Below are 23,524 nucleotides of genomic sequence, written 5' to 3' on the forward strand. Positions count from 1 at the left end.
GTATTGATGTACGGCGTCTTTCCTTGCTTTTATTCGAATTGCGCTTGTGAAACTTTTTACTGTAGCAACGTTGTTTGATGAAAATCGTGTTTTAAGCAATTCATAGTCAGATAGAGTTAATTGGCCTAGAGCCATACGCTTTAAAGTTTCTCTGAAACAGTTCTGATCATCTCCAATTTGACGCATCACCTGCTTCAACTCAAATACTGTTTTGAACTGCTCAAAAAGAAATCTTCCTTCAATTGAAGAAACTTTTCTTGGGTCTGCTGGAGCTAGTAATGTGCGATCCAGAACTGGTGGCAACTGGTTGAAATCACCAAAAAAGTAGACAATACAACCACCAAAAGGTAATTCTTGACGATTAGTGAATGCTTGACGCAGACGTTTGTCTATCATGGAGAGCATTCGAGTGCCAACCATTGACATCTCATCGCAAATAATTACTTTGACAGTACGGAAATCTTCCTGTAATTGGCGCTCCGCCTTACCTGTAAGATCGGAAACAGTACCACCTCGTGTTTGGACTATATGTAGTGCGTTGTGTATTGTTTGTCCGTTTATATTATTGGCAGCCACACCTGTTGGCGCCATCAAAATAACACTTGAGCTACCATGCAGGGATTCAATCATATGTACCATTTTATTTATAATAAATGACTTTCCGGTTCCAGCCCCCCCTTGCACGAGTGTAAGCTTTTCACTTGATTCATTCGCTAGTTGCTGTGCTAGGTGGTCCAGTATTTTCTGTTGACCCTCATTAGGCGATAACACATTATTAGAATGATCGTTTGTAATATTTACTTGTATTTCTTTCTGTTTCTGTATGAAATCTAAGTTCTCTTCTAGTCCAGGATATTTGTCATAAGTGCCAAACCCATTGTAGTCTCGATCCATATCACGGTAACCTAGTATCACATCCTGAGGTGCTTGGTTGGGAAGTGTTCTTGCCAACTCCTGCCAGTCATGGTGGTCTTCTTCTGGTAGTACTACGTGGTCAGTATCGATGTCTTCAATTTCTGGTAGTTCCCACAATGAAAGGTTCCGTGAAGTAAAGGATTCTTTCCATGTTGTGTGTGTCTTTAAAGCTTCGCAGTTTCGCCATGCAATGTGCATCAGTAATTTTTGCTTGTAGTAAATTTCATCATTTTCTTCATTTATTCCAGGTTTTACTACCGGACGGAGCTGAAGGACACGTGATTTTCTGTGGTTGATAAGCCTACCACGAACAATCTTGTGCTTTGTGGCAAACTCGCATAACGTCATTGGCTCAAGTGTTGCTGATCTCATAGCATAGTGATCCATGATAGAAGTTTGTATAAACTCATCTGTATCTGTACTTGTATTTGCCACAGCAACATAGTCATCAGTAGAAATGTATAGCTTTACAAACTGCCTACTGGAATGGTACAGAGGATCGCCCGTGAGGAGATGCATGACTTCGCATGCTGAAATATCTCGTTGACCTATCACTTTAGTTAACATTTTGGTGAATGCCTTTTTTGCGTGATCATTGGGTGTACAGCTAGTCATGATTTCTTTGAAAAGTGTTTGAAAATCTTGTGACTGGGGTTCTCCTTTTGTCGCATATTTCGATATATAGTTTACAATAGCGTGTTCAGATGCTATGATCTTGCAATCAGTGTTTGCTCGCCACAGTTGGGACACAAAGGGGTTGTGGTCATTCAAGAGTTCATCATTACGCTTTGATTTATATTGCCAAACTCCTTGTTCGTCTCTTGCCAATGTAGAGTCCAACAATTTTGGTTTTGGAAATTTAAAGCGACATTCTTGTGGATGTGAGGGATCTTTTATACAGTAAACACTGTGTTGAGTGTGTCGCTGCACTCTGTTCAATAGTTGTGCAAAATGTATTGGATCTCCCAGAACTATATCAGTTGCCCAAACACTTGAAGGATGCTTTTCAGCTCTTGGTGCGTCTATTCCAGGGTTGTAAGCTGACACGATAGTGTCATAATACGCCTTATGAACTGCTAAATCATCAATTGATGCAGTATCGAATGTACGGACATCAGGCGCATTTTCAAGCCAAAGAACAGCATGAACGTGAGGACTACCGCGGTGTTGGTATTCAAAACGCCACCAAAAATCTGTTATCTTTAACTTTTCCTTCAATATGTCCATAAAAATGCAAACACGCTTTGAAAAGTACTCGTCTGCAATAAGTGGGTTTTCACTAAGTTTTTCTTGCATAACTTGGCTTGCTTGCTTCTCGGTAAGTAAATTTAATTCTTCAACAGATATACCAAAATGCCTCGCCAGACAACTCCACCAAAGGTCTGCTGCACTTAACGTAAGAAACAATGTTGGTACGCCCAGCTGATTAACCATTGACTGAAGCTCTAAACGTCGTTGGTACCAAAATGATGAAGTGCCACGGATTTTGGAACCCCATGTCAGCAAACGTTTTATTATTGACGGGTTTCTAGCTACTTCCACTTCTAACTGTGCTATATTACCACAAAAGTCATTTTTTTTAGCAAATATAGCACTCTGTCGACAGGCATCGTGTCTTTGCATTGTATTCAAGCAGAAAAATCGGAATCGAGGATCTTGAGAAAATCGTTTGTCTTCATATCTCATAAGAAACTCACACCACTCTCGAAATGAAACCTTGATGTTCCTAGTTAGGTCAAGGAAATCTGCAGCACCGTTTGGGAACAAATGGGGGAATGCTTGTGGAATATAACCGGAGTGTGTAAATTCATTGATGGGAATAGGTGAAGCTCTTGGCCATTTTATTTGGTTTATTATAGCGGATTCTTGACTTTGTCTCGGAATTAGTGGAACTGCTGTTTCTTCAATATGATCTTTGTCAAATGATTCATTAGATAAACCACCTTCGTCAATATATCTTAATTCATCAGCGACACTGTCATCCAATGGCAAAGACTCAATAACGTCCATATCTATATGAACATCAGCATAATATTGATTATGTGTTTGTAGCCAATGAAGTGCTTGTAGGACCTTTTGCTTCCTCACACGGAAATCGGAATAACCTGTTACTCCTGCGCGGCGTACAATCACAATCCCAAGGCGTGAAGGGGCGATTGGCAGCGATGTAGCGATATCAGTTATATCTTGTTCAACATTTATTACATGTCCTTTGTAATGATATTGACCTAATGATCTGCACGCTTTAAACTGGTATACCCGCATGACAGGGTGGATTCGAGCTATTAACATTTGTTCAATCATTGAAAGATTTTGGAGTTCTGCAGGAACGATTGATGGTTGCATGTTGTTTGCCGAAGAGAATTTTTTGGGATTTTTGATGCATGATGTACAAATGTAGTTATCATTGCTAACTATGTCCAAGCGTTTACAGATTGAGCATGGTTGATACGAAAGTTCATCCAAATTCTGCTTAAACCTCTGAGCATACTCTTCATCAGTAGTAGTCGCCCGCCAAACATGACGGGATGCGTTAACGGTGCGTCGCCCAAGATTGGCCCCACCTCTCCGTAAACGTGGCATTTGCCTGAGAAAACATAGGCTACACATTTTGATAGTTAACTTGAAAACAACCCTCATAATTAAGCTAAATGAATCAAAATAGTAAATAAAATCAAAATATTAATTTCAAACAGTGTTTAGTAACAGTCAATCAGATATAATAATTGACAATTGGATACAGAAGTAGACATCCTACATTCCACCTATATGGACCAGCTTTTGCCAAAATATATTATTTTTTTTAAACGTAGTCGTGTGAGCCAGTCACAGAATGCGCTAGTATCTAAAATCCTATTTTCTAAATATTTTTTTATGAAATAGTTTATGAGTCATAACAGTTGTTGCTATAGCTCATATTGAGTCAATCCATCAGTTTGACAATCAAACAGGACTAATTTGCCAAAAACATTGTGTATTAGACAGAAATTATGTAGTAATTTAGATCAGCGCATAATTCAAGACAAACTTGATTAAAACAGGCAAAAACTTCTAACATGGTGATGTTTAATGGTCTACTTGTACCAATAGTTAGAGGTATAATAATTATAAGCTGTATAATAAGAATCAACATACAGAATAAAAGAAAAATTTAACAATCCTTCATTAAAAAGTACACTTGGAGACAATAGCTTGTGTCTTGGCTCGATAAAACCATTTGCATAGACTCGAAGCTGTTTAATAGTAATCAATCGCTCTTTCTTTGATAATGTAAACTGTAGTAATGTATAGCTGGCTTATAAACTTGACAAAATTATATGCTATTCTTGTAACCAAAATGTCGCACAGCTTAGTGGCCAATGTTAATATTACTATTTATTACATTTAAAAGTAAAACTTTCACGATTTCATAGTTAGGAAAAAAATTTAAATGGACTTGAGGATTGGACTTTTGAATGAGAGAAAACAGTAAGATAGGTGACACATTTTAAGTAGCCATAAACATACTTTATTAGTGGTATAAACCAGAATTCAGTTTCAGCAATATACCAATAGGCTTTGCCAAAAATATAGATATTAAGTTAATACCTATATGCTGTTATTTGTATGCTGTATCATTGTACACTAACTTGCATTAAGTTACATATATATATAATTTCTATTAAGTGGTATAAACCAGAATTCAGTTTCAGCAATATACCAATAGGCTTTGCCAAAAATATAGATATTAAGTTAATACCTATGCTGTTATTTATGCTGTATCATTGTACACTAAATTGCATTAAGTTACATATATATATAATTTCTATACTGCAAATGAATCATGGTAGGCCTATGTGAGACCTGTATTATTAAAAGGTAATAACGATTATTATTATATTATTATTACCTCTTGTATGTAGAATTTCCTTTCCTCTATTTTTCTTCAATGTCTTCTTGGTATTAAAACAAAATCAAACTCACCAATTCAATTACTGTACCTCAATTTAACTGTTAACATTGTTGTGAGGGGTTGGGGTTAGCCACGGGGATCGTGGAAACAGTTTTAACACATGTTTAAAAGCATTGTTGGTTGCCGCGCCAGTTACTGGGATTGCGGAACAGAAATGTCCTGTCGACACCGTTGATTAAACAGCGTTGGTGGTGTAGTGGTTAGACTACTCGACTGACGATCGTGAGATACCGGGTTCGAAACTCGTCGGCGGTCATAACTTTTTGCTTCCGATTTTGTTAGAATATAATTTTCCCTTAACTTCACTAATTAGTTTTTTTTTATCTGAACCATTTATAATTTAATTTGGGGATTAGAATGCATTTTTTATAAATACAATAACTTTATGTTTGTAATCATTTCCTAACAGCAAATAATTGATATAGGCTAATCGATTATTTAAATTATCAATTCGTTTAAGTATAGGCCTATAACCTAGGTCTAGTTTTATTTTAGCAGTTAAAAGTAAGAAATATATCGTCGACCACTTTCAAAATTTCCCTTTTGTGCAATAAAATGTAGGCCTATCAATACGACTATGAAGTAGACTAAAAATAATAAGTGAAAACTTTAGGAATTGGTTTACGTTACGTTACATTTGTAATAAAACATCAAAATAAGCAGTTTGCTTAACCCTAAACCTTATTTTTTCTAGGTTTTGTCGAAGTGCACACGGCAATATTAGTTAATCCTTTGGGATTTTATTGTCTAAGTTACACCATTTAGTTTTAAATCTTACCGGTAAACCAAGTGGTTGTGATTTCATTTCGCAAAATGATTTTGTATTTTTAGCTACATTACATTTTTTATAAATTTACTTGCAAATCAAGGGCGGTGTGATATTTGTTATTATATAATTATATGTTGTAGTGTTTTTAATAACCTCGTTTTATATTCTCCTTCTCCACACAACATAGGCTTAGGCCTAATTAGTTGACTATTCATTGTTGTTAAAAAGAACAGAACGATTATAAAATTAAATAAAAACGGCATGAATTTAATCACTCAATATAGAACTGATTGTTAATAAATTTCGTATTACATGCAATAGACTAATATGCACTTTAGTATTTATCCGACTTTTTCCTTTGTACTGTATTTACAATGTGTTAGATTTGTTTACTAACATATGTCTTGTTTACTTTTTAGTGTTGACTCGCAAATAATGTCATGGCAACCAATTAACCCATAAGGCCCATGTTAAATTTCTAAAAGTTTGCATTCATGTAGGGAAAATTCCTATGGTCCGATTTGTACCATTTCAGATTTATACCTTCCCATGGTTGGTTACTATGACTGTGTTAAATTTCGTGAAGATCGCTTCAGCCGTTCAGGAGAAGTATTTGTAATAAAAAAGCAGGAGTGTAGTATAAGAGCTTCGCTCGCTTCGCTCGCTCCGCTCAATTAGCATATTTCATGTTGGTAAAATATTTAAATTTCCGACAACCATACATAATTTTAATTACGCAAAATTATTTCCTCATAGGCAGAAAAAAATTATTTCTTCGTTCTTTCATTTTTCATCCGATTTCTGTATTTCAGTGTAGAACTGTTTGCATATTGTGTTTCTCTATATCTATTCACTTAATTCATTTATTATGTTGACGTATTTCTTTTAGTTAAATACAGCTGCATAAGGTCCAATACGTAGATGGTTATGACCTTGTATCTTGAACAGTTATGTTCATTTCTCTTGATTCAATACATCTGTATTTTTGTCAGTCTTTTACATATGCTGCGTTGTATTCCTATCCATTCAGTACATCCAATGTGTTTCTGTAGTTCTATTGATCTATAGAATGTCATCCTTGTCCAGTAATCTTCTTTCACACCCCTCATACTTAGGACGAACAAAGCAGATTAAAAAGCCAAAGGTCCAACACGCAAGGGGATCTCGAGGTTTTACAAACTTTGCAGACCAGTGTCTCTTTTATTTAAAAACTAGAGTTATTTTTTCTTTGTCATTTTATAGACTAATTATTTATCTACACAAACTATTATTCAAAAATTCAGTTATGTCCAATGATACTGATTAACCATGTGTTGACCAATCTTAAACAGGTAGAAAAGGTTAAAAAGATTACCTATATACAGTAGTAGCATAGTCTATGATAGTGGTAATTTACACCTATATAAATAACTTCTTGATCAGCATTGTACCTGTTATTAAATTTACGTAAAAAAATGAGACGTCTTATAACACTTAAAAAGTGTTTTAATTGTTATAAGACGTCTCTTTTATTTGCCCATATAGAGTAAAATGGTGAACATTCAATTTTTCACAGTTTTCTTATTTAAAGTTTGTTGTATATTTTTTTATACTACCACCTGAAGAAAAATAAATAAATCGTTATCAAACTTTAAAATAGATGTAAACTAAATTTAATCATATGTCATTTTTTAGTTTCAAACATATATATATAGGCCTATTTATAAATAAATGTTAAATTCACATCGTTGATTTACTAACAACATTTTTTACTGTCAAAAGGTTTTATTTAAAGAAGTTATAATGTAGTACCTACTTTCGTTTTTTTAATTGTAGAGGTGGGGCTTCGGTTTTCGAAGTCCTGGGTTCAAATCCCACCAATACCCAATGGACATTATCTAATTGAAAAATTTAAGGGCTAGAGCTGATTTAAAAAAATATAGATTTTAGTACCTCCCCTCTTAAATGATAAATATCATGTAATATATTGATCTTTTTAATAAGTAAGATTTATGCAGTATTATCTGTTTTCTTAAATTAAAACTACGCCATCTGCAAATACCCCTGCCGCATAAAACCTGCAGACTAAGCGAATTTCCATTTGCCTGATTGGATTTACGCTAAAATGTCTCAATTTTCCAAATTTTATCAAAATATGTTCAAAAACAAGCAAACTACAACAGTTTACGTATTCTCCATAAGAATAACACAGGAATTTTAAATTTAATTTTTTTTTCCTCCTTAACCATTAGGCGCATGATAAAGCTTAAATATACTTAGTTATTTGTTTTTAAGCTCTACATAAATGGTTTGGAAATAAATTGCTAAAGTCTATGTTTTTAGGGTTATAAATAGGAAAACCCATTTTTTTCCTGCTAAATAAATTGTGTTTTACTTATCCATGAATGTAAAGTAATGTATACAAAACAATAATATACTTTTAAAATATCTATATAATAATTTTAAAATATTATTTTTCTTGTGAAATATTGGTTTTTGCTTCGAGGAAAAAGCATTAGTTTTCTTGATACCATCAATTTCAAACCGAGACAACTTGGACCGAAACTCTCGATATCACTCCGAGTATCCATTGCGAGGGAAGAACGATTTCTTACAATCAGTGGAAGTGGCGATATGATGTATAGGTTGGAAAAAGATTTCCAGAGGTTTGCTTCAGGGGAACGCTGACAGCCAACTTGTATCAGTTTTTAATTGGGGGAGTGAGCTTGGGGGAGGGAAAGAACATAAATCTTGGCGAGAGTCATACATCAAAAAAATTTTCAGCTGACTAGCCCAGCGTTTACCCCCTACAGGGGCTGACAGCTGAAAGTAAGGGAACAAACCTCTTATTAATCTAATGGAAGACAAAGAGATAAATCTATGTCAGGAGCAGAATAAGGGATCGAGGTTGTGTTCTTGTGAGGTTGTAGGTAGGCTGTCTGCTAAAACGGAAAGTATTTTCCAATTTTTTCAGGGATTTTATTAAATTGTGTCGAACGTAGAGGTCACCATTTTTTAACTAATATACCAGGCGTGAAACGTATATAGCTGCAACACACACATGTAAAAAAAATACTCTCGAGTCTCATTTGATTCTGATCAATCAGAAAAAAAATGGCAAAGCATCAAAACAATAGTGCAGTTTTGTTAAATTTATTTTATTTGAAAAACTATTTGTAATCAACTCTTGGTAGTAAATAGAATTTAGGTAATTACGGAAAAACAATTAAAGTAATTAGTTTTTAATTGGATATTTGTTTTACTTTGTAAGGAATTAATTAGAATTAAAAAAAATAAGTACCTAACATTAGTTAGTTCATCATTTTACATAAAATACTTTGTCCATGACAATGTCTTGTAAAATAATTGATTCTACACAATCAATATTACTTTTTTCTAATGTTTTATTTCTTGTTTCAGAACCGAGTACACCAGTTCCAAAACGCCTTGTCTAAACTGAACCAAGAAAACGAGGCTCTTAAGAAACAACTTCACAGTTTAGAAGCAGCAGTAAGTAAAACAATGGTTTTATAGTCTAGAAACAACAGGTTACAGCAATAATAATTTTTTTTGTCCTAAGACACCCAGCACGAGGTATTGTTTTTCACATTACTTCAAGCTGGACCTGACCTGGGGGTTGCGGCAATATCACTTGGATAAAATCCATTGGTGATTTGGCAGGATTTGAACACGGGATCTCAGGGACAATGTCCCATGCTCTAACCACTAGACCAGCTCGCTTCCCCACATCAATAGCAATAGCATTATAAGCTTTACAATAAAATAATAATGATTTAAATCCAATCTAAATTGATCACTGACTAATATTCATTTATTTTTCTTTACCATCTTATGTGAATACAATGCAAGTTTAAATATATTTTTTAAGTGTTATTAGACTTAATCTCAAATTAAACCCACACTAAATTACTGTAAGTGAATTATTGTAATATTCCTATACTATTTGAAAGTGAATATTTTGAATTCCAAAGGTAAGCTCATAATATTGGATTTTCAAACGTTAGTTCAAAAAAAATAGTGCAATCAAGTTTAATACTACTTGCAGAATAGCTACCTACTTGTTTATGTGTTCCTCATTTTTGTTCAAAAATTTAGTTGAGCTCCTAAAATTATTACAGACATTTATATTATTTATTTTCAGTACCGGGTATTATAGTTTATTTCTATTGTAAAAGGAAACGCACGTTTTATTTACAAGTCATTTTGACATTAATTATTTAAGTTTCAGTGGCATTTCAATTTATATTATGACGGAAATTGTAACCTGGCAAAGCACAACACATTAAAGCTGATAAAACAACAAAATATAACACCATTTATGTCATAATGTTAAGTGATACACAGTATTTGTACAAGAAAAGGCCACATCAGGATTTCCTTCTCAATTCAATTTCATTCGTCTAACTGGGCCAACGGAAGCTATTCTCCAACTAAGCGCTGTGGCGTCAGTCCAACTTTCTTGGCTTGGGAATCAGGAAACGTTGTCCATCTCTCAGTTTCAACATCTCGAGTTAAATCATTTATTTTGTTCACTTCCATAAACTACTGCCAAGTTCCAGAGGTCATCCATTTTCAAAACATCCTTTTTTTGTACCTCTATTATTCTTGTATATTAAATTAATTTACAATTACTTATATTTATGTTAATTTACAATTACTTATTTATATTAAATTACTCTATTAAATCTTGTATGTTTTCTGTTTTATGAAAATTTTACTTGGGAAGACTTTTTAAAAATTGACAGCAGACCAAAATATTTGTTCTTAGTATAATAGCACAATAAGTCTATAGTCTAACTGTAAATTTCCTTTTGTCGTTAAATAGTTTGGATAAAAATTCAGATAAGCAAATGGGATTTTTACGTTTTGATTTGCATTGATTTTTTTCTCAACTTTTTATAACAAATCTAATACTTTCAAAATGCTTAGTGAATTTTCAAATCTTAACTATAAATAAAGGGAATATATTAGTTTAATTTTCAATGCGTTATATAATAGGTATCCATATGTATATGTTTTAAGTGTTATGAGACGTTTCTTTTATTTACTTTCCATAAATTTAATAACACGTACAATGCTGATCAAGAAGTTATCAATTTTTAAATAATCTTTATACATTTTTTATCATCATAATGTAAGAAGATTGTAATAACCTAGGGCCTATAAGACAATAATAAACAATTTAAATAGACTTTGTAAAAAATTTAGCTATTGCATAAGTTAAAAAAACTAATTCAATTCTTGATTGCATAGTAACCAAAAAACAATTTCAGTCGATGAAAGCTGAGACTAGGAACGGCTCTACATTCCACCATGATTCTACTGTTGAATTGCGAACGCTCGGTGTAACTTTTGCATTATAAAACTTTTAATTAGCTATTTCGATACTTGAAACTTGAGTTGTTCTTGTTATTTCCCCTAAACCTGCCTTTCTACTCGCGTCTTTGTTGTGTGCTTGTTATCGAGATAATAAGAGGGGTTTGTTTCTTTTAAAGCGGTATCTTCGAGAAGATTTTTTGTGCTTGACTTTTTGTCGAAAAATAACAAGGGGGTATTGATATTTAAACAATGTAAAACATTTTGATGATTAAAATATTTGAGGTTTATATATTGAGAATTTTTTACTTTAAAACAATAAATGGTGTCATCAAAATCTGTTCTAATCTAAGCACTGTTCCTCTTTGAAATTTAGTTTTCCTATACAGGTTTTGTCTTTGCAGGGAGCAGGTGAGGTCCAAACAGCTCTGATAGAGCGGCTCCGTGTGTTAGAGACGGACAACCGCTCATTGACCAGAGAGGGCGACGCTCAGAGGAGACAGTACGAGAGGTGTCTGGACGACGTGGCCAACCAGGTGGTACGAGCACTACTGGCTCAGAAGGTAATGCTCTAATGTTTTAGATATCATTACTTTCAACCGCACTCTCTGAACTAGCGATAATCATCGGTGGCCGATGCATATCAATATTTTTCTATAATTTTTTGAAGATTTTTACAACAATAGTAGATTACAAATGCTTTTTTTTATGAATTGAACAGTTTTTTGCTCAACCATAGATTATTTTCTGTAGTTTATTTGCATCTGTTTTAACAAAAATGTAAAACTCTTCGAATAACTAATCTTTGAATTTTACAGCTTGATTCAGGCTAATCTATTCATGTCGCTTTAACCATGGTACACATATCTAAAGTCAATCTCTTAACCAGTTAAAAGAAAAAGAAAAAAATAGCCTAATTATTATTTCCTATATGGGAAAATTGCTAAACAAGACTCTTGAAATAAAATGTTGCAAAACCCAATTTGGTCAACAATTTTCAGCATTTGAGTCATTTTACCAATAAAATATCAAAGATATGAGTTCAAAATTAGATTTTACAGTGTACAATGTTTATTTGCGCACATTTATCAACAACATCATGTTCCAGAGTTTGAGAGAGGAGATTGAGACTCTACAACAGAGGGTTCGTGACCTTGAAACTCAAAACAGGACTTTGTCTTCTCTACTTCTACAGCAGCTCTCCTCAGTTACGTCTGCTAGTGAACCTTCAAGGTCGACACCTACAATTGTGAGTGATATTAGCTAATTGTTCTCATTTTTTAAATACATTTTTTGTGTATTCTAACACTATTTGAATTCTTTTGTACTTTCAAGGGTGCGGTCGAAACTCTGTGCTTCCGACAACCTTTAGTAACATAATATCCTCAACTGATTGTCTGATGACTCTTTGCATATCTTATCCTGTAGTATAGTAGACTATCTCTGGTTCAGTATGTTTGTCCTAACCTAAAAAGTTCTCTTAAAACCCATTTCTTTAGTGTTTTTTTTAAATATTTTTGGATGTTTTAAATATCACTACATAATTTGTATGAATAATAGAATCCTAATTATGACGTATATTGCAGATAATACTACCAAGGAATTTTTTCAAGTAACATTTCTAGATTCTAGTTCTTGATACATGTCTTAGCACTAACGTAACTTAATCCTAAACTAAACAGTATTTCAGGATAATCAGAACATTTATTTCAGACTTAAAATTTGATATGGTAAAGGTTAGAACTGATACCATGTTAGGGTAAAAAGACATGTTTTTTGTGCTAGAAGTTGGCGCTGCCTGCGCCAGGCCGTCCCGCCAGCTGTGACGACGCAAGGTTGCGGTTGTGGAGAGACAGTGTCGTGTGGCTGCCTCTACAGCGACCTTCCTCTTTAGATCTGGACTGTTGTCAGTACCGCCACCGTGCACACCCCAACGTACCCCGCCTCGGTGAGCTCACTTATAAATAATGAGGGATAGTATCAGTAAGATTAGTAGGATAAATTCCATAACAAATTGAAGATAATTTGATTTCAAGGGTAAAAAGTGGAAGACAGTGTAGTAGGCAGATTACTCATAGCTCTCCGGTCGAGACGAGACTACAGTAGACTTGCTGCATGATGGATACAATTGGCACACATTAAAATATGTAGCGGATTATCCCTAACCGCAAAACTTAGGGCTATTTTCATGATTTATGCTTTACTGTTACGTTATGTAACCAGAAGACCAGTTATTTTTTATGATTAGATTGTTTTATTTGGTTAAACAATGTTTTAAATGACTGAAATAACAAGAAACAAACTATAAACAAAACAATACCTCTACAGTCTGTGAGGTACCAAATTTTAAGGGGGGTAAAAAAACGTATTGATAGTCAACAAACACCATAACTTACCCGATTTTTACCCACAACATCCTACTCCTAGGCCTATGTGTTGGCCATAGCTTAGGCTATGGGCCAAAGAACGTAGGCCTACTTTTAATAACAGTGAAGTACACAAACACACCCACAGCGATATATTTATTCATAATAGCACTCCGTTTCACATAATAAAGTTAAAACGACCGATTTTACGAATATTTAACGCCGATTACAACATCACTTAACCTCAAAATGGTGTTTGTTGACCAACGACAGACGACAACTAGACCGGCTCAACAGGCGAATCCCCGATCAGCTGTTGGCTAGTTTCTGAAATCGCCACCGCAGCGCTTAAGCCTCGACCGAGGAAATCATGATTTGAGCCGGACAAGATTATTCCCTGTTTGACCGCCGCGCCGACTAGCTCACACACGACTTACGAATACGACCCTACGATTCGATTACGAAGGTTAGCTAACACACCGGTTAGGCTCCTTTTTACGTTTCACGTTATTTTTGTTTTATCTTTATTATACGCATACTTAACTTATTATACCTTTTCGTTTTCTTAAATTACCGATTCGAATTATCTAAATTTAATATCGTAACTTGAGTCTTGACCCGCCAGTTCCTGCCTGCCAGTGACTAGCGGTGGCGATCGTTTATTTTATTTTAATCAATTAGTTTCGAAATTACGATTTATCCGTTCGCTTAACAAATAATTATCACGTCTAAATTATATCTCGTTTTCACTGTTTTAATACCCCGAGACTTGTCGTCTAAGTTCTAAACCCCGTCTTTGGCGGGTGAAAAAACCAAGTCTTGGGAGTAGGCTGATTCGAACAATCAGCTACGTAAATTAATACTAAATCTATTTTAAACAACATCACGATAAATTCTCCGTCCAATTATATAAATTAGGCCCGACGACTCTGTAGGAATTGTTTTACCTTTTATTCGACATTAGATCGATTACCAACGTCTTTAACTAATTAGTTGCATTTTAATACGAGTATTTACATCAAATTGGCTTATGATTGGATACTCGTCGGTCCTACAGAGTCATTCTAAAAGTTAGGCAAAATTCTCCAAAACACTTTTACGAAGGCTGGGATGATATAACTCCAACTGAGCGTCTGCAGGATTTCCTGAGCGCTTCTAGAGCTCTGAGCCTTCGATTAAATTTTAAATAAATTGATCAGTCAAAGCCGTGACAACTTCGTATCGACCCCTGGATTTTTCTCGGCTCCTTCTGAGTACTCCGGGGAAGAAATTTGAGTGTGGCCAGTTCTAGGGGTAGGCCTAGCCTGACTTAGGTGAATACCAGTTTGTTCCCCCCCTAGAATTTTGCTTCACATCTCTGGCGCCCGAACAGGGACTCGAAAACACAGTTTTGATTTCGAAATTTAGACGAAATGACTGGAGAAACAAAATCAACGACTTCGAGTACCCCGACGACCATCGCCCGACCCGATACGCTACCGATCGGCCACGTGACGGTATCCACGGTGGGAATTCAAACGTCAACGACGACCACGACCACGACGACGATCTCCCAAATACCTTCGACGATGGAGAGCATCCCGAAATCACCGTTGAATAACTTCGTTTTCGTCGGCCCTACAGAGTCATTATAAAAGTTAGGCACATCTCTGGCGCCCGAACATTTGGACTCGAAAACACAGTTTTGACTTCGAAATTTAGACGAAATGACTGGAGAAACAAAATCAACGACTTCGAGTACCCCGACGACCATCGCCCGACCCGATACGCTACCGATCGGCCACGTGACGGTATCCACGGTGGGAATTCAAACGTCAACGACGACCACGACCACGACGACGATCTCCCAAATACCTTCGACGATGGAGAGCATCCCGAAATCACCGTTGGACGACTCACGCGTCGGCTGGATTCATACTCTGAGCAAACAGCTCCTGATAGCCGAGATGAGTAAATATCATCTAGAAACTGAGGGTAGCGTTGCCGAACTTCGCAAACGGTTTTGTGATTATTGGAAGAACCCGTTGGGAAGCATCGGTCAGCCGATGAACCCGACGGCGATAGCGGCATCGGGGCCTACTGCCTCTACAGCCTACGATACACGATTTCAACCACAGTGGCTGGCACCTCCTTCAACGCACCAGGAGATGGCCAGCGTTCGAGAAATACTGAGACTCCCACCAAACGCCGATTCGGAGTCCGTTCGACGAACTCTCGCGACGTTGGTGAAGCTGCCGGCTAACGTCCCGTCACCTGGTCAAGATATTACGTCACGTCACACACTTTTCGGACCACTGGCGGAACACGACTATCGTGCTACGTTTAATAGACCCGACGAACGGCTAACATCTTACCTGACGTCACACGACCTGACACTTCCTCGACAGCCTATCATATCGTCACAAACCCATACGATGCGCCGCGATTACGAAGACCAGACCTACGAGCAACAGACCCACCTTCCGCATCACGGGTTCGAAGACCGGACAAACCAGTGGTCACAGCCCAACCAAGACCCGGGGACGTCGCGATTCCAACCCGGCTTCTCAGCCTCATGTCCAGGCAACCCCAACCCGTGGGGTGGGACGAGAGTGGGAGACGACACGCCGTCGTTGTGCAATCGGGTGCGCAAGTGGAATCTGCGGTTTGACGGCAAGAAGGACCCGGTCTCGTTTCTGGAACGTCTGGAAGAGTTGGCGGAAGCCTACTCGATCGACCTCAATGAAGTGACGAAGGCACTGCCGGAACTTCTTCACGGCCCGGCTTTGCTTTGGCACCGTAACTGTCGCGGTAGTTGGCGTTCGTACGGAGATTTTAAACGTCAGTTCGAAGATCAATACCTCCCTCCATTATATCGACAAGATCTAGACGACGAGGTAAGGCGACGGACACAAGGCGAGCGCGAATCCATTCGTGACTACGTCGTCGCGCTCTCAACGTTGATTCGGAGGAGCGGTACGTTCTCGCAGCAGGGTAAACTCGACCTCATATACCGCAACATGCGCCCGGAGTACAAATTAACCATACGTCGTACCGATTTTTGTACTCTGGAGGAGTTGCTGGAAAGAGCTGAGGGGTACGAGGCGTATGTACGTTGCCGACAGACCTTCCGTCCGCCGCCACCACCTTCGATGTCGCTGATCCCGGAAACCGCCTACGTTCGAGATCGGAAAGTCGACCGGGTCTACAACAGCGCGGCGATTGATCGCTGGTCGGACGACCATGCCGAGGAATCCGAGGTGACGGCCAGGTCACGACCTGGTAAACCCTTGGAGGATGGCCGCAAGAGAACGACGTTTGCTCGGTCCAACTCCCGTGACCCTTCGCCACGAGACGACTACAGGCAAAGGCGGACACCGGACTCTACGAGAACCAGATCGCCCGGTACGACGAACGAACGAGCGGCAGGCTCTCGGCAATTCGTGTGCTGGAACTGCGACGAAACCGGACATCTGTTTCGCGAGTGTTCGAAGCCCAAGGTCCTGCGTTGCTACCACTGCAAGAGGGTAGGCATCTCGACGCGTCGCTGCAACTGCGGCTCGGGAAACGGACATCGGGTTCAGTCTGCGGGAGGTCGCCTGAGCCCCGTAGAACGAAACGTCACACGACCTCCGAGGAGTGGAATCGCTGGCTCGGCTTCATAACGGAGTTCACGGGAACCGTCAGCCGCGAACGCGCCCCCAGAGATGACCGACCCTTCGTCGACGTGGTCATCTCAGGTGAGACGTTCAGCGCCCTCGTCGATACCGGCTCGTCGGTCAGTCTGATTGGAGATCGCGCCGTACGTCACCTTCGGACGTGCGGCATCGTACCCGACCAGACTGACGTCAACCTACGCATGGCCAACGGAGCGAGTTGCCGTGTCTCGGCTCGGTACAGGGTGGACGGTGAAATCGCGGGCCAGACGTATTCGTGGGATGCCCTATATGTCCCGAACCTGAGTGTGGAGGTGGTACTCGGCATTCGGTGTATTACTGACCTCGCTCTTGTCAGTGTACACACCGCTGTACGAAACTTCCACAACGACGACGTTCCCCCGTCCTATCTGGTAAACGCCCTCGAAAATTTGACCTCCGAAGAAGACACGAGACTCACGGAATTCCTGGAACGCGAACTACCACTGTTTGACGACGTTTCGGGGAAGACGGCGTTGGCTGAGCACACGATACGGCTCAAAGAAAACGCCGCCCCCGTCAAGCAACGGTATTATCCCAGGAATCCCGCGATGCAAGCAATCATCGACGAAGAGGTGGCGACGATGCTCCGCGATGGTGTTATTGAACCATCGGATAGTCCTTGGAGTTCGCCAGTCGTGCTGACGAGGAAGAGTAACGGCAAATTTCGTTTCTGCATCGATATGCGCAAAGTCAACGAATGCTCTGTCCCCGACGCGTATCCGCTGCCCAGAATCAACGCGATTCTGGAGAAACTACGGCCGGCGAGATACATCAGTACACTGGACTTGAAGCAAGGCTATTGGCAGGTGCCGTTAGCGAAGGAAAGCCGACCGATCACCGCGTTCACCGTACCCGGGTTAGGCCTATTCCAGTTCACGGTTATGCCCTTTGGACTCCATTCCGCCGGAGCGACCTTTCAACGCCTCCTGGACAAGGTCATCGGTCCGGAGCTTGAGCCGAAGGTGTTTGCCTACCTCGACGACCTCGTTGTGGTGTCCGCAACGTTTACTGAGCACTTGCAGATCCTCCGGGTGGTCTTCGAACGCCTTAGAAAGGCTGGCCTACGTTTAAACCCAGAGAAGTGTAACTTCTGCAAAAAGGAGCTCAGATATCTCGGACACGTCGTCAACAACGAGGGGATATCGACCGACCCAGAGAAGGTCCGTGCTATCGCCGAGTTCCCACGACCTACGAACGGTAAAACCCTTCGAAGCTTTCTCGGTCTCGCGTCCTGGTACCGTCGTTTCGTGGACAGGTTTGCCCAAGTAACCGCCCCGATGCGACAACTACTGAAGAAGAACGCTCGGTGGCTGTGGGGCCCTGAACAGGATGAATCGTTCGAGGAACTAAAACGACGCCTCACTTCCGCTCCTGTCCTAGCCTGTCCCGACTTCACGGTCCCGTTTGTCCTCCAGACCGACGCGTCGACCATCGGTCTTGGAGCCGCTCTCACGCAGAACCAAGAATCCGGCGAAGTCGTAATCGCTTACGCTAGCCGACTGCTTACGGACCAAGAGAAGAACTATACAACGACGGAGTTAGAGTGTCTTGCGTTGGTTTGGGCGACCCGGAAATTCAAGCCGTACCTCGAGGGTTACAAGTTCGTCGCCATAACCGACCACGTCGCGCTGAAATGGCTAATGAGGCTACACGAGCCTAGCGGACGTCTAGCGCGGTGGGTGATGGAACTTCAGCAGTACACCTTCGAGATCAAGTACCGGAAGGGCACCCTGAACCGCGTCGCCGACGCTTTGTCGAGGCAACCCGTGACCAACGAGAGCCAATCGGGCCTGGTCGCGGTGAGTCATCTCACATCAGAGGTGACAGACGCGCCTCGCGAGCGATGCACGACCAGACGCAGGGAATCGACGAGACCGGGAGACCAACCGAGTGACGCGACGCAATCCGACGCACGCCCCGACGAAGCCAACGACGTCCCTCCGACTGATTGGTACGACCGGTTGTACGCAGCTGTGACCGCAAACCCTCGACGCTATCCGCGATATCAAATCGTGGAGAACCGCCTTTACCGAACCTCCCAACGCCATGGGAGTGGTGGTAAGCTGTCCTGGAGAATGTGCGTTCCTCCAGGGCAAGTAGAGGCGGTACTACGACAGAACCACGATGACGCTACGGCAGGACACCTTGGTGTCAAGAAAACACTTCGCCGTGTAGGGCCCGAATATTTTTGGCCTGGATGGCGTCGGGAGACGAAAGCCTACGTAAGATCCTGTGATGCCTGCCAAAAGTACAAGGTGGTGCAGACGAAACCGGCAGGGAAGATGTACTTCCGGGCTCCAAAAGGTCCGTGGTACACGGTGTCCGCCGACCTAGTGGGTCCGCTACCCAGATCGGGCAAGGGCCACCGATTCCTGCTGGTGATCCAGGACACGTACAGCAAGTGGGTTGAGCTATGTCCTATCGGGTCAGCAACGGCCAAGAACGTTGTCAGCAAAACTAAAGAGATGCTCCTTCGATACGGAGCACCTGAGTCCATAATCACCGACAACGGGACTCAGTTCGTTTCGAACCTCTTTAGGGACCTGGCGACGGATTGGGACATAACTTTCACGAACACGGCTCCCTACAGTCCACAATCGAACCCGGTAGAACGAGTCAACCGCGTTGTGAAGACCATGATCTCTCAGTTCGTGAAAGAGAATCATAGGTCATGGGACGCCCATATCGCCGAGCTTCAGTTCGCCATAAACACCGCCGTCCACGATTCGACGGGTTACACGCCGGCGATGCTAACATTAGGCCGCGAACTCAGAGTCCCGAAAGCTGTCCGAGGGAAAACGTTGGAGGCGACACCCGACGTTGACGGACAGCCAACGCTCGCCGAAGTCCACGACAGACGAACGCAAGAATTCGGACGCATCTACGAAAAGGTCCACGCCAACCTCAAGACCGCCTACGAGCAGCAGGCGCGGTACTACAACCTCCGCCGACGGGAGGTGCAGTACCATAACGGCGATCGCGTGCTGCGGCGAATTCACACGTTGTCTTCCGCGGCCGACGCTGTGGTCGGGAAGCTCGCGCCCAAGTTCGACGGACCCTGTGAGGTTGAGGAGCGGCGTGGGGCTAACATGTACACGGTGAGAGACGTGCGCACGGGGATGTCACACGTGGTTCACGTGAAGGACCTGAAGCCCTACCACCAACGTTGAGGGCCGAAGAATCATTCCCGTACGGATGATTCAGAAGTTTTTTTTAGTTTTATCGTTCATCCTTTTTCTCATTTTACGAGAGGTGTTTTATACCAGTTGGTTTTTATTTTCGTTCAAGAAGCCCTTTTTATTTTGTTTTCAAGAAGATTTTATTTCTTTCGTTTCCTTTTCCCTCTCGTACACGACCTCTTCTTCACGTCGCCGTTTCTTCAGCTACCCCTTCTAGGAGACCTTTGGACAAACCCCCCTACGTTTGAAATCTTTTTTTTCTCTTTTTTTGTGAAGTTGGTAAGGGGTGTGAGGTACCAAATTTTAAGGGGGGTAAAAAAACGTATTGATAGTCAACAAACACCATAACTTACCCGATTTTTACCCACAACATCCTACTCCTAGGCCTATGTGTTGGCCATAGCTTAGGCTATGGGCCAAAGAACGTAGGCCTACTTTTAATAACAGTGAAGTACACAAACACACCCACAGCGATATATTTATTCATAATAGCACTCCGTTTCACATAATAAAGTTAAAACGACCGATTTTACGAATATTTAACGCCGATTACAACATCACTTAACCTCAAAATGGTGTTTGTTGACCAACGACAGACGACAACTAGACCGGCTCAACAGGCGAATCCCCGATCAGCTGTTGGCTAGTTTCTGAAATCGCCACCGCAGCGCTTAAGCCTCGACCGAGGAAATCATGATTTGAGCCGGACAAGATTATTCCCTGTTTGACCGCCGCGCCGACTAGCTCACACACGACTTACGAATACGACCCTACGATTCGATTACGAAGGTTAGCTAACACACCGGTTAGGCTCCTTTTTACGTTTCACGTTATTTTTGTTTTATCTTTATTATACGCATACTTAACTTATTATACCTTTTCGTTTTCTTAAATTACCGATTCGAATTATCTAAATTTAATATCGTAACTTGAGTCTTGACCCGCCAGTTCCTGCCTGCCAGTGACTAGCGGTGGCGATCGTTTATTTTATTTTAATCAATTAGTTTCGAAATTACGATTTATCCGTTCGCTTAACAAATAATTATCACGTCTAAATTATATCTCGTTTTCACTGTTTTAATACCCCGAGACTTGTCGTCTAAGTTCTAAACCCCGTCTTTGGCGGGTGAAAGAACCAAGTCTTGGGAGTAGGCTGATTCGAACAATCAGCTACGTAAATTAATACTAAATCTATTTTAAACAACATCACGATAAATTCTCCGTCCAATTATATAAATTAGGCCCGACGACTCTGTAGGAATTGTTTTACCTTTTATTCGACATTAGATCGATTACCAACGTCTTTAACTAATTAGTTGCATTTTAATACGAGTATTTACATCAAATTGGCTTATGATTGGATACTCGTCGGTCCTACAGAGTCATTCTAAAAGTTAGGCAAAATTCTCCAAAACACTTTTACGAAGGCTGGGATGATATAACTCCAACTGAGCGTCTGCAGGATTTCCTGAGCGCTTCTAGAGCTCTGAGCCTTCGATTAAATTTTAAATAAATTGATCAGTCAAAGCCGTGACAACTTCGTATCGACCCCTGGATTTTTCTCGGCTCCTTCTGAGTACTCCGGGGAAGAAATTTGAGTGTGGCCAGTTCTAGGGGTAGGCCTAGCCTGACTTAGGTGAATACCAGTTTGTTCCCCCCCTAGAATTTTGCTTCACAAGTCTGACGAACAGAACTAGCAATAAATTTGGCTTCAGATGTTCTCTAAGGATGAGAAATCTAAATCTAAGGGAGATTTTATCCATGCTTGTATGTAGTGAGTGAACTTGATAATCTTACCTAAATAAAATTTATCACAGCAGGTAAAGAGGAGGATGAGGGCAGTGAAAGCCCCGAGAGTGGGAACCGAGACGAAGGTTACTCCACAATGTCATCTGACGTGCAGGGCCCTGGCGAGGTTATAGCTCGACGTGGTCTGGAGGACCTGAAGGAGGCTAGCGACGAGACGGACGCAACAGTCGCTCCTCTAGACACCACCTCGTCCCCTGACAGGCTGCCAGAGCCTGATTTAGTGTTGATACCCCTCAGTGTGGCACTCAGTGTAGGCAGTGCTGCCAACCGTCACAGTTTCCCTCCAGTCAGAGAGTTGCTGCCGTACCAACACGTCATGAGGAGCTTCAGTGACTCTCATCTTAGCCTTAAGGTGACTTCACATTTTAAACCCTTAATTGAATTAGTTATCAATTGTTTAAGTTAATTGTACTGACAATTATTTAGGATATTGATCAGGCAACCTTTTAACTTTCTCGATGTACTTGCCAACCCAGGTGTTTTCTGCTGAAATTTTTACAAATATCAACGATTATACTATTTTTTTCACATAGGCTAGCAATATTTTTTTAAATATGAGCGATCTATGAAGTGAGAAACAATAAATCTAATAATTTTTCTTTCTACAGTTGGCACCATCGCCAGCTGCCTCTAGTTACTCTTTGACATCAGCTGAGTCAGTGATGCTGCAGGGGTGCCACTACACAGGGGCGCCGCTACGTCACAGTCAGAGGACCAGGGGTGCCAACACACTTCTCAACACTGCTCTTCCTGAGGAAGAAGATGACACTGGATCTTGGTGCAGTGGGGACTGGTTAGTCTGATACTAAATATTTCCAACAATAACATTATCTTCAAACATCCCGTTGATTGTTTATCTCTTTGAAGCGGTGTAAAGAATGTACCCAGCAGTTCGCAGCACAATAGCTGTACAAAACATTTTTTATCCCACCTTCACATCCTATGACACTAGTATAGTCCGGAACCATCTTACATATTACTACAGACTACGACTGGTCGCGGAATTATTTTTTTTAGATAAATCCATTGGTGATTGACATGTTCTACGCTCAAACACTAGACTCGCTCCATCTGGTGCTTAGGTAATTCGTCGAATCGTGCATGCTAATGTCACATCCAGTCTTTATCGTGTCACTTGTCCAAGTCACTAAACAAAAACTGTTTAGTTTAATAATATTCGATGAGTCCATAACCCATCATAAGTTGACTTTTCTTAGCTTACAAGTTAATTTTATCATTATTTAACATAATCTGTTATTAATTGTATTGAATTCCGGCTCTCTCCCAGTCCCATGCAATTTGGAAATTCAAAACACCTGTATATGAACTCTTGCGTCCTAGATTTTTTAGTTGTTTAATTCATCTTTGGTAAATTTTCAGCAGATAAAAGCTTTTGTTAAACAAATCTACTTGGAAGACTGGTAGAGTGGTAAGAGTTTCAGATCAAAAAAATTTAAATAAAACTTCCCTAACATCTAGTCATAATTTTTATCATTGACATTTTCAATATAGACAAAGTTCTCCTTGCCTTAATTGTTAAA

At 40.4% G+C, this 23,524-nt stretch overlaps 1 protein-coding gene across 4 annotated transcripts in view; it reads left to right on the forward strand.

Annotated features, from left to right (window-relative positions):
* Positions 1-23,524, forward strand: part of LOC128992600 (uncharacterized) — a 359,698-nt gene that overhangs the window by 330,199 nt on the left and 5,975 nt on the right. For 2 of the 4 annotated variants that reach the window (XM_054416263.1, XM_054416286.1), the window contains 6 exons: positions 9,036-9,125; positions 11,357-11,515; positions 12,061-12,201; positions 12,738-12,900; positions 21,992-22,335; positions 22,592-22,776. In XM_054416263.1, the coding sequence (XP_054272238.1) occupies positions 9,036-9,125; positions 11,357-11,515; positions 12,061-12,201; positions 12,738-12,900; positions 21,992-22,335; positions 22,592-22,776 (1,082 nt within the window). The remainder of the gene's footprint in view (positions 1-9,035; positions 9,126-11,356; positions 11,516-12,060; positions 12,202-12,737; positions 12,901-21,991; positions 22,336-22,591; positions 22,777-23,524) is intronic. The other 2 variants (XM_054416280.1, XM_054416271.1) reach the window with 2 other exon arrangements.

This window comes from Macrosteles quadrilineatus, unplaced genomic scaffold (assembly GCF_028750875.1).
Source record: "Macrosteles quadrilineatus isolate MER2022 unplaced genomic scaffold, UCM_ALF_1.0 Scaffold_1__1_contigs__length_201487025, whole genome shotgun sequence".
NCBI lineage: Eukaryota > Metazoa > Arthropoda > Insecta > Hemiptera > Cicadellidae > Macrosteles > Macrosteles quadrilineatus.